General features: G+C 45.8%; 1 protein-coding gene across 1 annotated transcript in view; it reads left to right on the top strand.

Moving 5' to 3' along the window:
• The window catches only part of LOC140740341 (PDZ domain-containing protein GIPC1-like), a 102,304-nt gene that overhangs the window by 58,991 nt on the left and 24,825 nt on the right, over positions 1–18,488 (top strand). Inside the window, exons 4-5 of the mRNA XM_073069493.1 lie at positions 12,542–12,654; positions 14,377–14,458. Of these exons, the coding sequence (XP_072925594.1) occupies positions 12,542–12,654; positions 14,377–14,458 (195 nt within the window). The remainder of the gene's footprint in view (positions 1–12,541; positions 12,655–14,376; positions 14,459–18,488) is intronic.

Genomic DNA, 18,488 nt, shown 5'->3' with positions numbered 1-18,488 from the left:
TGGGAGTGCAGAGGGCTATGGCCCGGGTACAGATCAACGGGAGTTTGCAGTTCAAATGGTTTGGCATGGATGAGATGGGCCGAAGGGCCTGTTTCTGTTTATTATTGTAACTTATCCTAATTTTTTAATGTATGCGCTGTACAGCTGCCACAAAAACAACAAGTTTCACAACATCCACTCAGAGGCCACTTTTTCAGGTACACCTACTCATTAATGCAAACGTCCAATCAGCCGTTAAACACGTGGCAGCAACTCAATGCATAAAAGAATACAGACATTGTCAGACATACAGTTGTTGTTCAGGACAGAACGGGGAAGAAATATGATCTAAATGACTTTTGAGAGTGGAATGATTGTTGGTGCCAGACAGGGTGGTTTGAGTATCTCAGAAAATGCTGATATCCAGGGACTTTCTCACATAACAGGCTCTAGAGCAGGGTTCCTTAATCTTTTTTTTATGCCATGGACCCCTTCAGCATTCCAACTTAAAATTAATTTTTATTTTTTAGAGTCACTTCAGTTTTGTTGCTCGGCTTGAATGAGAACATTAAGCTATGGGATGGTCTTTAATGTTGGATGTTGGATATTCTATCGGTTTCAATTTTTTGTATTAATGGTTACAAGTGCTGAAAATCCTGATTCTCAAAGATATGTTTGTGGCAAATGGAACTAAAGCTTCCATAGCTCAATTTACAAGGTGAGGATAGGCTTCTCTCAAGGAACACCAGAATTCTCCAAGGCTTTATGAGTTAATTTACAATTGTAGTGCGTTTTTTTTTGTCCTAAGACTAACAAGTTCATCTTTGGCTAGATCAACATCTTCGGTACAGTTTATATCAGAAAGAAAAGGGGTGTGTGGATCTATGGTTCAACTTTAATGCCATCAGGATGGAAATAGCTTCTGAAAGAGTTCTGAAGCATTTCCAGGTGTACACAGGTGTCACTCTTCAAAGAAATTGACAAAGAATTTTGTATCTCAACTCCATCTTGATAAAACACTTCCTTCAGCATTTGAAAGTTTGCAAAGATGTATGCGTCTACTCTCTTCTTCCATGTCAGCAGCTTAGCCAAGCAAACTTGTAATTTTTCAGTAGAAACATAATGGCGACTACAGGACCTTGAATTGAAAGATTTATTTCATTCAGATGGTTCAAATATTTGCCAGGTAAGCCAGCCCATGGATACAATCCTTTCTTATCAAACTGTTCCAGGAGTGGATTTTCTTTTTCTTTCAGAAAAAAATGAAACTTCTGTACTTAGTTTGAACAAGTGCTTCACGGCTTGTCCTCTTGAAAGCCAGTGAATTTCTGTGTGGTGAGAAGCACTTCAATTCTGCACCCATTTTTTGCCAGTCTTTTGAAAATGCAATTATTCTGAACCTTCTTCTAATAAAGTGATGGCTCTTATGGCTGTTGACAGAACTTCTTTCAGGGTTGTTGGAAGAGTCTTTGTTGCTGGTACATGCCTGTATAAAAACAATGAGGAGCTTCCTTTTAGCACTAAAGGATGTATTACATCGCAAGAGCCTCATTTGTCCAAAAGGTACAAAATTTTTCTTTACGAAGTTTTGTTTGGCAAAAAAAACCTTTTGCCATTTCAAAATGGCAACAGCCTTTGTAGTTTCTGAAAGGGACTAACAAAATAAGAATTCTTTTTTGATGTTGTCAGCACGCAGATAACAAACGAAACCAAGGAGCTGACTGATTGAGAGATGTCTGCAGTTTCACTCAGTTGCATACTGAATGGGAATTGCGAGGCTGCCGATTTCTCAATGACCTGCTTCAAAATGTTAAAAGAAATATCAACGTTTCTACGTCATATCACATTATTAGATAAGGGAACCACTTCCAGTTTTTTTCCTCTGTTCCAGTCCGCAGACCAGCTCGACCATTTCTAGTGCACATGTCATTACTAAGGTCTCTCCAACAGTGTGGGGCTTCTTTTGTTTGGCAGACCAGTAAGCAACTTTATAGGATGCTTCAGGAAAAGGTTTTTGTGAAATGGCAAATCCAAGTTTTGGAAGTGTCCCATCTTTTTGAAATTGAGCTTTCTTTGCATGAGAAAAACCCACATCTTTAGATGCGTTTTCAGGATGGACAGACATGAGGTGCCCTTTCAGTTTTGCTGGCTTCATACTTCCGTTCTGTACAAAAACTTTCGTGTCCCATCTATCACTGCAGGTGAAACCACATAATACATAGTTGTCATCACACTTCCCTTTTTTCCACATTTCAACTTAAATTGGGTCTACAAAAATATTAAATATTTAAAGCTAAAATAAAATATTTGATTCAATTGACATTCTTTGAAACAATACTTTAGTATGGTTTTAAGTAATTTGTTTGATAAATCTGCCAAGAAATAATTAGGTGGTGTAGGATATTCAAGAAATGTTAATGCTGTAGCGGTGTGCTACACGCAGCGCTGAAATAACGACACGTAGTCGGTGAGCTGCAGTTGCAAAAGAAGTTTATTCAAACTTCACAGCCTCACTTTAAAGCCTTCCTGTTCCCGCCCTCCCCGGGCAGGAATACTGTAGGGGGCGCGTATTCACAGTCCCATCCCGCGCGCGGGCTTTTCCCCTCGCTGGTGAAGCAGGCTTGGCGCCCTCTTTGGGACCGGCCTCAATGCCGGCGCGCGCCACTTTGTGAGCCGGTTCGAGTGCGCTGGGAAGTGGGTCGCCACATAACCCCCCCACCCCAGAACCAGCGATACACCCCCCCAATGTCCTCAGTCTGGGTCGGACTCTGTTTGGGAGGTCTGCCTCAGCGCCGTGGTGCCTGAATCTCGACGGGCTGCGCCAAGTATAGTGCCAACAGTTCCCAGTCGAAAGCACTATATTTGAGCTCGGGTGGTCGTAGATGTTTGCTGAAAAACGCCAGGGGTTGCCAGCGACCCTCGATGAGTTGTTCCAGCACTCCACCGACTGCCGTGTTAGATGCGTCCACTGTGAGGGCAGTAGGGACGTCCGTTCTGGGGTGCACTAGCATGGCGGCGTTTGCCAAGGCTTCTTTGGTTTTAATGGACTCCTCGTCCCAGGTAATGTCCTTGCCCTTACCCGACATCAGGGCGAACAGGGGGCGCATTATTCGGGCAGCTGAAGGGAGGAAGTGGTGGTAGAAATTTACCATACCCATGAATTCCTGAAGGCCTTTGATTGTGTTGGGTCGGGGGAAATGACAGACCGCATCTACCTTGGCGGGCAGAGGGGTTGCCCTGTCTTTAGTAATCCTGTGGCCCAGGAAGTTGATGGTGTCGAGCCCGAACTGGCATTTGGCCGGGTTGATTGTTAGACCGTATTCACTCAGTCGGGCGTAGAGTTGACGGAGGTGGGACAGATGCTCCTGACGACTACTGCTGGCTATAAGGATGTCGTCCAAATAGATGAAAGCGAAGTCCAGGTCGCGTCCCACCGCGTCCATTAACCGCTGAAACGTCTGTGCGGCATTCTTTAGGCCGAAAGGCATGTGGAGGAACTCAAAAAGGCCGAATGGGTGATGAATGCCATTTTGGGGACGTCGTCTGGATGCATCGGGATTTGATGGTATCCCCGGACGAGGTCTACCTTGGAGAAGATCCGTGCACCGTGCAGGTTTGCTGCAAAGTCCTGAATGTGCGGCACAGGGTAGTGGTCTGGTGTTGTAGCCTCATTCAGCCTGCGGTAGTCGCTGCATGGTCTCCAGTCCCCTGTTGCTTTGGGCACCATGAGCAGGGGGGAGGCCCATGGGCTGTTGGACCGCCGCATGATCCCCAATTCCTCCATCCTCTTGAACTCCTCTTCGCCAGTCGGAGCTTGACCGGGGGAAGCCTTGGAGCACGGGCGTGGAGGGGTGGTCCTTGTGTCGGGATGAGGTGGTGTACGCCATGTCTGGGCATGGCTGCCGTGAACTGCGGTGCCAGAATCAATGGGAAATCCGCCAGGACTTTGGTGAAGTCGTTGTCGGACAGCGTGATGGAGTCTAGGTGTGGGGCCGGCAACTGGGCTTCACCCAGGGAGAACGTTTGAAAGGTCTCGGCATGGACCAGTCTCTTCCTTGGCAGGTTGATCAGTAGGCTGTGAGCTCACAAAAAATCCGCTCCCAGGAGCGGTTGGGCTACGGCGGCCAGTGTGAAGTCCCACGTGAACCAGCTGGAGCCGAACTGTAGCCGCACCATGCGGGTGCCGTAGGTCCTTACTGTTCTGCCATTCGCGGCCTTCAGGGTGGGACCCGGTTCTCTGTAGCGGGTGTTGTAACTCGTCGGAGGTGAGATGCTAATCTCGGCTCCGGTGTCGACCAAAAAGCGGCGTCCCGACTGCTTGTCCCAGACATACAGGAGGCTATCCCGATGGCCAGCCGCCGTAGCCATCAGCGGCGGCTGGCCCTGGTGTTTCCTGGGAACTTGCAGGGTGGACTACAGCAGCGGGCTTCTGCGCCCCACCACTGGTGGTCAAAGCACCATTGTTCGTTGGTCTCCTCACCCCTGCCTCTGGCGTTAGTGGGCTCTGTGGCCGAGTCCGGTCTAGTCTGCTGCTGGGAGCGTGGCCTGGTGATCTGTGCGACGGACACCCCACTCTCCTTCTTGGCTTTCCACAGTACGTCCGCCCGGGCCGCCACCTTCCGGGGGTCGCTGAAATCTGCGTCGGACAGCAGCAGGCGTATGTCCTCGGGCAGCTGCTCCAGGAACGCCTGCTCAAACATGAGGCAGGGCTTGTGACCTCCGGCCAGGGACAGCATCTCGTTAATCAAAGCCGACGGTGGCCTGTCCCCCAAACCATCCAGGTGCAGTAAGCGGGCAGCTCGCTCGCGCCGTGAGAGTCCGAAAGTCCTTATGAACAGGGCTTTGAATTCTGTGTATTTGCCGTCCTCCTGGGGCGACTGTATGAACTCCTCAACCTGGGCGGCTGTCTCCTGGTCGAGGGAGCTCACCACGTAGTAGTAACGTGTGGAATCCGAGGTTATCTGCCGAATGTGAAATTGGGCTTCTGCTTGCTGGAACCATAGGTGAGGTCGCAGCGTCCAGAAGCTTGGCAGTTTTAACGAAACTGCATGAACAGATGCGGCATTGTTCATCTCTGGTCCAAATATCATTTGGGCCATCGGGGTCACCAATTGTAACGGTGTGTTACACATAGCGTTGAAATAACGACACGTAGTCGGTGAGCTGCAGTTGCAAAAGAGGTTTATTCAAACTTCGCGGCCTCGCTTTAAAGCCTTCCTGTTCCCGCCCTCCCCGGGCGGGAATGCTGTAGGGGGCGTATTCACAGTCCCGTCCCGTGCGCGGGCTTTTCCCCTCGCTGGTGAAGCAGGCTTGGCGCCCTCTTTGGGACCGGCCTCAATGCCGGCGCGCGCCACTTTGTGAGCCGGTTCGAGTGCGCTGGGAAGCTGGTCGCCACAATGCCAAGTAAGTAAAATAAGGCAGGTTTTGCAATTTATCCGAAGTTGTAATGGTTTCTAGATACTTGGATGCACACAAGGATTACAGCAGTAGCTCAGGCATTGTGCCCCTCCTGGAATACAGATATTGTTGCCCATGGAGCCACGTGATATCACAAAAGGCCGTGAGGTCTTACGGAGAGTAAAGAATTCTCATTCGAATGGTCCAGTTTTGCAAACCTTTAACAAACAATAAAATCAACTCACCTCCTTCTACACATTGATCAACAAGCAATTGTAGATCAGGAATAATGGAGAGTAATGCGGATGTCTGGGTCACAAACGTGAGAGCATGTGACCACGTTTGGTGGCTGAGTGACATCTGGGAGCGGGGCTGCCTGATAGCTGACCAGCTACGCCACACGAGTGCCTGCAGACAGGAAGACTGCAATCGCGTTCGATCTAGCGGTGAGTCTAGTAACTACGGTAATTTGAAGTACTGATGAGTGTGCTGTAAGCGATATTTTGAGGTGTTTGTAACAACTGTGATGTGATATGGAAATCTCTGTGATTTCTATTGGTGACAAAGTCACAGATACTGTTTACACTACTGCGGTTTGTTGCCTACATACATAATTGAAGGAAATGCTAAATTTCAGTCAGAGGTTAGTGAAAAGAAAAATGTAATTTTTTCCCCATCCAAGTTCACGGACCCCTGGAATCTATCCATGGTCTCCCGAGGGGTTCATAAACCCTAGGCTAAGAGCCCCTGCTCAAGTGGAAGTTCTGTGGGTGAAAGTGCCTTGTTAATGAGAGAGGTCAGAGGAGAATGGCCAGAATAATTCAAGCTGACAGGAAGACGACAGTAACTCAAATGACCATGTGTTACAACAGCGGTGCGCAGAAGAGCATCTCTGAATACACAACACATTGAACCTTGAAGTGGATGGGCCACAGCAGCAGAAGACCACAAACATGCACTCACTGGCCACTTTATTAGTTACAGGAGGTTCCTAATTGAAATGGCCAATGAGTGTACAATGTCACGAGAAACCTTCTGATCCCCAACAAATCCAGGTTAAAAAAAAAGAGCAACTGTTTTTTTTGATGAAATTCACTTTAGTCTGAAGTCGTGTGACTTCATGCGAAAATGGAAGTGTGCTGCTCAACTAATGAGATGTAATGGAAGACTGGCTGAGTTAACAAAGTTACTACAAGACTAATTATGGCAATAGACTCTTGCAATGTTTAGGGACAAAAGGCAGTTGTTATCAGAGGTGAATAATAAACAGAGGTTGATAATAAACTGAAGATTTCCCAAGCAATTAGATAGTTAACCCTGTGATCCCTATAGGATCGTCGGCCACCAACAGCAGCTCAACAGCGTCCCCTGTCCTGGGCCAGTCTGGTGATGGTCCTGGATGATAGAAGGTCGATCAGCCCAGCAGCTTCCATGGACAAGCAGGTCTCACCTAGGTGAAGATCCTTCTTCCCCCAGGGATGAGGTCTTTGGAGCTTCTCTTGGTGTTTCTGTAACACTGGGATTTTACCTGATGGGATTGCTAGCCCCACGCACAACGCACAACGCACGGTCCTTTCGCAGCCGGGCTTGGGACCGTCCATGGCAAATAAAACAAAAATACAGGCACGTCTTGCAAGTGAGCCTGGTCTGTTGTGTGTGATAGTACACACTGGTGACCTGTAGCAATTCACTTTGTCCAGGGACATTCAGATATAATTTTATAAAAGTAGCAGAGGCTGTGGAGGGTGAAAAAAGGAGAGGGACCAATGCACCCTGACATCTTGCACCGTGCAGAAGTCTGAGGCACGTACTGTAGGGTGCCAAAGACTTTTCTATAGAACTGGATTTGTCAGCATGGAGCAGAGAACGAGTTTGTAAATCAAGCGGGAGCAAAGGTGAGGTGCCACGGCAGGTTGTGGGACAGGTGACAGAGGAGAGCCAGGGGTGAGAGATGGCACAGGTGTAGACACACCCAGCCTTGAGACCCCAAGCAAGATCTTTTGATACCAAACAATCAGTGTATTGATAATTCTGAATGTCTCTCTGGTGCTTCCTGCTCCCTCCCCTCTCCCTTCCCCTTTTCCCAACCATGACTCCCCCTCCCACTCTCAGTCCACAATACAGGCCCATATCAGAATCAAGTTTATCATCACTCACATCTGTGTTTTTTCGTGGCAGCAGTACAGTGCAATTCATAAAATTACTACAGGACTATATATGTGCCCAAGACTTTTGCACAGTACTGTATATAACAATAAACTGATCTGAAGAGCGAGAAAGCCAAGGAACGGGCTATGACATGGAGAAATAAGGCTAGGCTCAGAGCAAGTCAGAGAGTGCCAGTTCATAAACACAAGAGCTTCTGCAGATGCTGGAACACAGACAAAATGCTGGAGGGTCAGGCAGCTTCTATGGAGGGAAATAAACAGTTAAGGTTAAAGGCCAAAGCCTTTCATCAAGACTGGAAAGGAAGGGGCGAAGCAGCCAAAGTAAGAATATGGGGGGGGGGGGGGGGGCAGGAAAGGAGAACATGCTGGCTGGCGATAGGTGGGACCAGGTCGAGGGGAAGGGGATGAAGTAAGAAACTGGGAGATGATAGGTGGAAGAGATAAAAGGTTCAAGAAGAGTGAATCTGATAGGAGAGGACAGTGGACCACTGGAGAAAGGGAAGGAGGAGGGGAAACAAAGAAAGGTAATGGGGAGGTGAGGCGATGAGAAGGAATGAGAGGGTCACCAGAGTGGGGAATGGGAAAAGAGAGGAGGGGGGAATGGGAGAAATTACTGGAAGTTAGAAAAATCGACATTCATACCATCAGGTTGGAGGCTACCCAGACAGAATATGAGGTGTATCTTGTCTCCCCCATCTGCCCTCATTTCACAGATCTTAGATACTTTCTTCAGAAACACAAGAGATTCTGCAGATTTTGGAAATCCGGATCAACGCACATATAATGCTGGAGGAACTCAGCAGGTCAGGCAGCATCGATGGGGAATAAAGAGTCAACATTAAGGGCTAAGACTCCTCATCAGGGCTGGAAAGGAAGGGGGAAGAGGCCAGAATAAGAAGTTGGGGGAGGGGAAGAAGTACAAGTTGGCGGGTGAGGGGAAGGTGGGTGGGTGAGTGGGTGGGGAAGTGGGGGGGGGGGGGGGCGGGGGATGGTAGCAAAGTGCTTAGCGCGATGCTTCTACAGTTCAGAGCAACAGAGTTCAGAGTTCAATTCTGACGGCCTCTGTATGGAGATTCTGTGAAATGCTGGGTTTCCCCTGCGTGATCTGGTTTCCTCCCACAGCCCAAAGACGTATTGGATAGATTAATTGATTATTGTAAGTAGTCCCGAAATTATGCTAGGGTTAAATTGGGGTTGCCTGGGGTTTCTGGGGTGGTGCAGCTCGAAGGGCCGAAAGGCCTACTCCGCACTGCATCTCTAAATAAAATGAAGCAAGAAGCCAGGAGGTGATAGGTGGAAAAGGGAAAGGGCTGAAGAAGAAGAATTCTGATAGGAGAGGAAAGTGGACCATGGGAGAAGGGGAGGAGGAGGGATCAGCTAGCATGTGCAGTAGAGTGAGTTAGGAGGGAATGCAAGGATGGGCAGTGTGAAATGGGATATCCTACAAAAATTAGTGGATATGGCCTAGTTCATTATGGGTAAAGCCTTCCCCACCATTGAGCACATCAACACGGAGTGTTGTTGCAGGAAAGTGGCATCCCTCATCAGGGACCCCCACCACCCAGGTAATGCTCTCTTCTCACTGCTGCCGTCGGGAAGGAGGTACAGGGGCCTCAGGTAACATTATTACCTCTCAACTATTAGGCTCTTAAACCAACTTCACTCACCCCATCACTGAACTGTTCCCACAACCTATGGACTCACTTTCAAGAGCTCTTCATCTCAATATCTATCTATCTATCTATCTATCTACCTATTTATTTATTACTATTTCTTTTTTTTCTTTTTGTTTTTGCACAGTTGGTGATCTTTTGCACACTGGTTGCACACCCAGTTGGTCTCTCATTGATTCTATCATGCTTATTGGATTGATTGAGTGTAACTGAAAGAAAATGTATTTCAGCTTTGTATATGTACTTTGATAATAAATTGCCTTTGAACTCTGAAGTTGGGGTAAGGGGACTTCAGAATGGCTGGGCTGGTGGGAGATTTTGGTTCAGAAGGACAGCAAATGGATGGAGGAACTGATGAGCTGGGAAGATTAGGTGGGAGGAACAGAATTGTCGACATTTCTGAGAACCGTGTATCTGGACCTCATGACTCATATCCCTCTAATCCTTTCCCATCCATATAGCTGTACAAAGGTCTTTTCAATTTTGTTATTGCACCTGCCTCAACCACTCATTCCACAACTCATTCTGTGTGAAGAGGTCACCCCTCACTATTAAATCTTTCACCTCTCACCTTAGACCTGTGCCCTCTAGTTGTTGATTTCAGGGAAAAAGACAGCGTACGCTGACTATCTCTGGCTCTTATGGTTTTATACACTTTCATCAGGCCTCCCATCAGTGTGGCCCAACATCTCCTTACAACGCAGTCCCTTACGTTCTGGCAACATCTTTGTAAGTAATATCTGCACTTACTTACTGCCCATTATGCCTGCTGGTGTATAGGCAGCAATGAACGTCCTCCATCCGCCTGTCTTTGGCCACTCAGATGTAGAAAGATTCTTCACTGCTTGTATTCTGCCTCTGTGCCCTCTGGGCCTAGACTCCCCACTATTTGAAACATCCTCTCCATGTCCACTCTGTCTAAGCCTTTCAATAAATTCAATAGGTTTCAATAACAACCCCCCCCATTCTTCTAAACTCTAGCAAGTACAAGCCCAGAGCATTCAAATGCCCCTCATACATTAACCTTTTCATTCCCGATATCATTTCTGTAAACCTTCCCGGATCCAGCACATCCTCTCTTAGATAAGGGGCCCAGAACTGCTCACAATTCTTCAAGTGTGGGCTGACCAATGCCTGGTAAACGCAAAGTACACTGCAGATGCTGTGGTCCAAGCAACACGGACAACACGCTGGAGGAACTCAGCAGGTCGAGGAGCATCCATGGAAACGAGCAGTCAACGTTTCGGGCCGAGACCCTCCGTCAGGGGGCAGGTGGGGGGGAGGGTGGGAAGGAGAAGGCTGGTAGGTGTCTGGTAAAGCCTCGGCATTACATCCTTGCTTCTATATTCTAGTTCTCTTGAAATTAAATAAACGAAAAGTACCTCCAAGGAACTTGTATAGCGAGATACCAGAAACCAGAGAAAGAGTTTAAGGGTTTAAGGGTGAACAAGAGATTGGAAAATAGCATTGAGGATAGAAACAGGGAGAAGCAGTTGTACAAGATTTTGGGGAGACCAGATCTGGAGCTTTATGATAGATAGATAGATAGATAGATACTTTATTCATCCCCATGGGGAAATTCAACATTTTTTCCAATGTCCCATACACTTATTGTAGCAAAACTAATTACATACAATACTTAACTCAGTAAAAATATGATATGCATCTAAATCACTCTCTCAAAAAGCATTAATAATAGCTTTTAAAAAGTTCTTAAGTAGTTTACTTAGATACATTAAATACAATCAACCCCGGCACTTTAACATATCTTACTCCTGGCGGTTGAATTGTAAAGCCTAATGGCATTGGGGAGTATTGACCTCTTCATCCTGTCTGAGGAGCATTGCATCGATAGCAACCTGTCGCTGAAACTGCTTCTCTGTCTCTGGATGGTGCTATGTAGAGGATGTTCAGGGTTTTCCATAATTGACCGTAGCCTACTCAGCGCCCTTCGCTCAGCTACCGATGTTATACTCTCCAGTACTTTGCCCACGACAGAGCCCGCCTTCCTTACCAGCTTATTAAGACGTGAGGCGTCCCTCTTCTTAATGCTTCCTCCCCAACACGCCACCACAAAGAAGAGTGCGCTCTCCACAACTGACCTATAGAACATCTTCAGCATCTCACTACAGACATTGAATGACGCCAACCTTCTAAGGAAGTACGGTCGACTCTGTGCCTTCCTGCACAAGGCATCTGTGTTGGCAGTCCAGTCTAGCTTCTCGTCTAACTGTACTCCCAGATACTTGTAGGTCTTAACCTGCTCCACACATTCTCCATTAATGATCACTGGCTCCATATGAGGCCTAGGTCTCCTAAAGTCCACCACCATCTCCTTGGTCTTGGTGATATTGAGACGCAGGTAGTTTGAGTTGCACCATATCACAAAGTCCTGTATCAGTTTCCTATACTCCTCCTCCTGTCCATTCCTGACACACCCCACTATGGCCGTGTCGTCAGCGAACTTCTGCACATGGCAGGACTCCGAGTTATATTGGAAGTCTGACGTGTACAGGGTGAACAGGACCGGAGAGAGCACGGTCCCCTGCGGCGCTCCTGTGCTGCTGACCACCGTGTCAGACCTACAGTCTCCCAACCGCACATACTGAGGTCTCAGTTTTGGTCACTCTGCTGCAGGAAAGAGCCATCAAGTGCAGAAAAGATTTACAAGGACATTGCTGGGTCTTGAGGGACTGGGCTATAAGAAGAAGTTGGGCCAGCTAGGAGTTCTACAGGTTAAGTTCCTTATTGAAGACATCATTAAGTCCGGCAGAATGCAGAAATCCTCCAAGAGGACCGTAACTTTAGAGGCTTAAGTACTTCAATGACCTGGAGAGCTAGGTTGGGTGGAGTCAGAGCTTTGTGTTTGACTCTCGGTAGGGTCACCCACACCAAATAAGTCAAAGGGCAGAGGCCAGACTGAGAGTGGTCCACCAGTCCTTTAGGTGCAGGGGGTTCAGCTCAGGGCTAACCACCCTGACTGTTACGTCAAAGGTTACAGGGAGAAGGTAGGAGAATGGAGTTGAGGGGGAAAATAAATCAGGCATGGTAGAATGGTGGAGAAGACTGATGGGTTGAATAGCCTAATTCTGATCCTATTTCTTATGGCTTTAATTTGACAGCATAAAGTGGATGCATTAGCCACTCATTTTGCTTTCTGTTGACTGTGCAGAGAAACCCAGGGTTGGTTATCTTCTTTTATGCTACATCTTCTACAGTTCTGACAGCTGATAAACAATATAAGCAGGACTTGGTACTGAACCATTACCACTGCTTGTTCTCTGATTTGTTTTTGCAATAACTTTTCTTGTCTGAACTTTGCAGATATGATCGCTCGAAGGACAAAATGTGGTAAGTCCGCAGGTGAAGGAAAGGTCGGAAGCGGACGGGAAACCTTGCGTTTAAGGTCAAAAGGCTCTGCAACTGTGGAAGAGGCTGTAAGTGATAATATAGTCCTCAACTCTTCATGCACAAATCGGACATGGAGATAAGTGGTTGAAATGTCACTGAGACCTACACTCAGTGGCCACTTTATTAGGTACATCTTGTGGTCTTCTGCTGTAGCCCATCCACTTCAAGGTTTGGTATGTGCATTCAGAGATGCTCTTCTCCACAACACTGGTGTAACATGTGGTCATTTGAGTGACTGTTGCCTTCCTGTCAGCTTGAACCAATCTGGCCATTCTCCTCTGACCTCTCTCATTAACAAGGTGTATTCACCCACAGAAATGCCATTCACTGGATGTTTTTTTTTGTTTTTCACACCATTCTCTATAAACTCTAGAGACTTGTGTGTGAAAATCCAAGTAGATCAGCAGTTTCTGAGATACTTGAACCACCCCATCTGGCACCAACAATCATTCAATGGTCTAAGTCACTTAGATCACATTTCTTCCCCATTCTGATGTTTAGTCTGAACAACAACTGAATCTCGTGACCATGTCTGCATGCTTTTATGCATTAAGTTGTTGCCACATGATTGGCTGATTAGATATTTGCATTAATAAGCAGGTATACCGAATAAAGTGGCAACTGAGTGTATCATTTTCCTTCCTAATTGTTTGTTATACCTGGACGTGAGACAAAAACATCAAAACAATCTAATCTATCAACGCTCTGCTTTTCACTTGCCTTCATCTTTTGCCTTCAATTTTTTACCAATTATATTCCAGCCACCGTTTTGTCGCTCAATCACATGTCCACAAGATATTGAAAGGCCTAGATAGCATGGATGTAGAAAGGATGTTTCCTGTAATGGTGGAGTTTAGGACCAGAAAGCACAGCCTCAAAATAGATGAATATAGCTTTAGAACAGAGAGGAGATGGAATTTATTTAGCCAGAAGGTGGTGAATGTATTAAATTTATTGCCACAGATGGCTGTGGAGGCCAAGTCATTGGGTATATTTAAAGTGGAGATTCAAGGATAGGTTTTAGATTAGTAAGGGCATCAAAGGTTTAAAGGAGAATGTGGAAAATTGTTTTGAGACAGGTAATAAATCAGCCATGATAGAGTGGTGGAGCAGACATGTGCAGAATGGCCTAATTCTGCTCCTAAGTTTCATGGTCATCTTCCCACAACCTCTTCAGGTCCTCTTCTGTACTCTCACTTACTCACTGCTGCCATCGGGACGGAGGTACAGCAGCCTTAAGTCCCACACCACCAGGATCAGGAACAGTGATTAGCCCACAACCGTCAGGCTCCTGAACCAGTGGGGACAACTTCCCTCACCTCAACACTGAACTGACTCCTCAAGCCAAAAGACTCACTTTCAAGGACTTTACGACTCATGTTCTCAGTTGTTTTAATTTATATCAGTTTTGTTATTTACATGATTGCCTTCTTTTGCATATTGTTTGTTGGTCAGTCTGTGTTTATGTACAGATGATCACAAATCCTATTGTATTTCTTTGTTTTCTTGTAAATGTCTGCATGAAAATGAATCGCAATATAGTATATGGTGGCATATACATCCCTTGGTAATAAATTTACTTTAAATTTTGAACATTCCTCCTGCTTTATTTAAGGATGACCTTTTCACCCATAGATGCTGCCTGACCTGCAGAACTCCTCCAGCAGATGGCTTGTTGTAACATGGCTCCGAACATGTTTTGTGATTTTAAAAGGATTATACATTTTTTCTTTTTTTCACTTTAATAGCCAACAGAATTTGAAGAAAGAGCAGCCAAGAAAGTGGACGATCTGTTGGAGAGCTACATGGGCATCAGAGATGTAGAGTTAGGTGAGACTTGCATCTGACTAGATTTGTTGTGGTTTTCTACATGAAAAAGTTTGATTTATTTATTGCGATACAGCCCTTCACCCAGCAATCCCCCAATTTAATCCTAACCTAATCACAGGACAATTTACAATGTCTAATTAGCCTATCAACTGATATGACTTTGGACTACAAAGCACCCAGAGGAGATCTACGTGGTCCTGGGAAGAACATACTAGGAAACCCACATGGTCAAGGGGAGAACATACACACTCCTTACAGGCAAGGGAGGGAATGTGTGATTAAATACTGCTCTCATGTCAGTCTTCTCAGTTCTCCCTTCGATGTTGTTCATGTCAAATCCAATCCAAACAAGGGTAGTTGTGTTAATGCATTTAGACCGCTCTCTATTAGTTTGTGTGGTCTGATGTTCTTCAAAGATCATTCTACTACAGAAAAGTGACTCTACAAATCAGATTTATTGAGTCATTGACCTGCTTACTGGAATGGATGCATGCTGATAAATACATAGTGCAGGAAAAATGGAAACAGGGGGTGATGTGTGGACAGTACTTGAAGCTATGATGTGGTGGCCATTACAGAGACTTGGATGGCTCAGGGACAGGAATGGTTACATCAAGTGCCGGGTTTTAGATGTTTCAGAAAGGACAGGGAGGGAGGCAAAAGAGGTGGGGGTGTGTCAGTGTTGATCAGAGATAGTGTCACTGCTGCAGAAAAGGTGGATGCCATGGAAGGATTGTCTACGGAGTCTCTGTGGGTGGAGGTTAGGAACAGGAAGGGGTCAGTAACTTTACTGGGTGTTTTTTTTATGATTGTAGGCTGCCCAATAGTAACAGGGATATCGAGGAGCAGAGAAAGAAACAGATCCTGGAAAGGTGTAATAATAACAGAGCTGTTGTGATGGGAGATTTTAATTTCCCAAATATTGATTGGCATCTCCCTAGAGCAAGGGGTTTAGATGGGGTGGAGTTTGTTAGGTGTGTTCAGGAAGGTGTCTTGACACGATGAGTAGATAAGCCTATAAGAGGAGAGACTGTACTTGATTTGGTATTAGGAAATGAACCTGGTCAGCTGTCAGATCTCTCAGTGGGAGAGCATTTTGGAGATAGTGATCATAATTCTATCTCCTTTACAATAGTATTGGAGAGAGAGATAGGAACAGACAAATTAGAAAAGCGTTTAATTGGAGTTAAGGGAATTATGAGACTATCAGGCAGGAAATTGGAAGCTTAAATTGGAAACAGACGTTCTCAGGGAAAAGTACAGAAGAAATGTGGCAAATGTTCAGGGCATATTTGTGTGGAGTTCTGCATAGCTACGTTCCAATGAGATGGAGAACTTATGGTAGGGTACAGGAACCGTGGTGTACAAAGGCTGTAATAAATCTAGTCAAGAAGAAAAGAAAAGCTTACAAAAGCTTCAGAGAACTAGGTAATATTAGAGATCTAGTAGATTATAACAGGAAGGAGCTTAAGAAGGGGCCATGAGAAGGCCTTGGCAGGCAGGATTAAGGAAAAACCCAAGGCATTCTACAAGTATGTGAAGAGCAAGAGGATAAAACATGAAAGAATAGGACCTATTAAGTGTGACAGTGGGGAAGTGTGTATGGAACTAGATGAAATAGCAGAGGTACTTAATGAATACTTTAATTCAATATTCACTATGGAAAAAGACCTTGGTGATTGTAGTGATGACTTGCAGCAGACTGAAAAACTTGAGCATGTAGATATTGAGAATGAGGATGTGCTGGAGCTTTTGGAAAGCATCAAGTTGGCTAAGTCGCCAGGACCGGATGAGATGTACCCCAGGCTACTGTTGGAGGCGAGGGAGGAGATTGCTGAGCCTCTGGCGATGATCTTTGCATCACCAATGGGGATGGGAGAGGTTCCGGAGGATTGGAGGGTTGCGGATGTTGTTCCATTATTCAAGAAAGGGAGCAGGGATAGCCCAGGAAATTATAGACCAGTGAGTCTTACCTCAGTGATTAGTAAGTTGATGGAGAAGATCCTGAGAGGCAGGATTTATGAAAATTTGGAGAGGTATAATATGATTAGGAATAGTCAGCATGGCTTTGTCAAAGGCAGGTCCTGCCTTACGAGCCTCACTGATTTTTTTGAGGATGTGACTAAACACATTGATGAAGAAAGAGCAGTAGATGTAGTGTATATGGATTTCAGCAAAGCATTTGATAAGGTACCCCATGCAAGGCTTATTGAGAAAGTAAGGAGGCATGGGATCCAAGGGGACATTGCTTTGTGGATCCAGAACTGGCTTGCCCACAGAAGGCAAAGAGTGGTAGTAGATGGGTCATATTCTGCATAGATGTCAGTGACCAGTGATGTGCCTCAGGGATCTGTTCTGGGACCCTTACTCTTCGTGATTTTTATAAATGACTTGGATGAGGAAGTGGAGGGATTGGTTAGCAAGTTTGCTGATGACATAAAGGTTGGAGGTGTTGTGGATAGTGTGGAGGGCTGTCAGAGGTTACAGCGGGACATTGATAGGATGCAAAACTGGGCTGAGAAGTGGCAGATGGAGTTCAACCCAGATTAGTGTGAAGTGGTTCATCTTGGTAGGTCAAATATGATGACAGAGTATAGTATTAATGGTAAGACTCTTGGCAGTGTGGAGGATCAGAGAGATCTTGGGGTCCGAGTCCATAGGATGCTCTAAGCAGCTGCGCAGGTTGACTCTGTGGTTAAGAAGGCGTACGGTGTATTGGCCTTCATCAATTGTTGAATTGAATTTAGGAGCTGAGAGGTAATGTTGCAGCTATGTAGGACCCTGGTCAGACCCCACTTGGAGTTCTATGCTCAGTTTTGGTTGCCTCACTACAGGAAGGATGTGGAAACCATAGAAAGGGTGCAGAGGAGATTTACAAGGATGTTGCCTGGATTGGGAAGCATGCCTTATGAGAATAGGTTGAGCGAATTCGGACCTTTCTCCTTGGAGCGACGGAGGATGAGAGGTAACCTGATAGAGGTGTGTACGATGATGAGAGGCATTGATTGTGTGGATAGTCAGAGGCTTTTTTCCAGAGCTGAAATGGTTGCCACAAGATGACACAGGTTTAAGATGCTAGGGAGTAGGTACCCAGGAGATTCAGGGGTAGGTTTTTACTCAGAGAGTGGTGAGTACGTGGAATGGGCTGCTGGCAACGGTGGTGGAGATGCATTTGATAGGGTCTTTTAAGAGACTTTTGGATAGGTATATGGAGCTTGGTAAAATAGAGGGCTATAGGTAAGCCTAGTAATTTCTAAGGTAGGGACATGTTCGGCACAACCTTGTGGGCTGAAGGGCTTGTATTGTGCTGTAGGTTTTTCTATGTTTCTATCTTTCTATGATGTTTATGGGTTCACAGATCGTTCTGAAACCTAATGAAGGATGGGAAGAAACTTTTCTTTGAAAAACTATGTTTCCTTGTAAACAGACAGATGAAAGTATACAAATTGCATGGGAATTGTTTTGAAACGAGAACAAAATATGTATATGTTTATGACTTTTTTGCTTTCAAAATAGGGGAGAACAAACATCCAGCCAGATTCTTAAACCATTCAACACCTCCTCATTAGTCCTCTTTTGCACTTTCTGTCTCTCTGTCTGTCCATCTGTATACAGGACTGTGTGGAAGTCCTAGGGCTATATATAACCAGGACGTCCGAGGCTTGTGCACAGTACTGTTGTAACTTTCTGTATTGCTCTGTGCCACCGTCGCAAAAACACAAATTTCATGACATATGTGAGCGATGATAAATCTGATTCTGGTATGGGTCTCTATTGTGGACTGAGAGTGGATCGAGGGCAGGGAGAGGGGGATCATGGTTGGGGAAAGGGGGAAGGGAGACAGGGGGAAACAGGAAGCACCGGAGAGATATTCCGGAATGATTAATAAACCAATTGTTGAGACCAAATGACTTTGTCCCTCCTGTGGTGCTCCACCCTCATCATTCCCAACATCCTTTGCTCCCATCAGATTTACAAACTCATTTCCTGTTCTATATTGACAAATACAGCACTGCACAAAAGCTATAAA

Source organism: Hemitrygon akajei, chromosome 16, assembly GCF_048418815.1.
Source record: "Hemitrygon akajei chromosome 16, sHemAka1.3, whole genome shotgun sequence".
Classification (NCBI taxonomy): domain Eukaryota; kingdom Metazoa; phylum Chordata; class Chondrichthyes; order Myliobatiformes; family Dasyatidae; genus Hemitrygon; species Hemitrygon akajei.
This window is presented reverse-complemented; position numbering and strand designations above follow the sequence as displayed.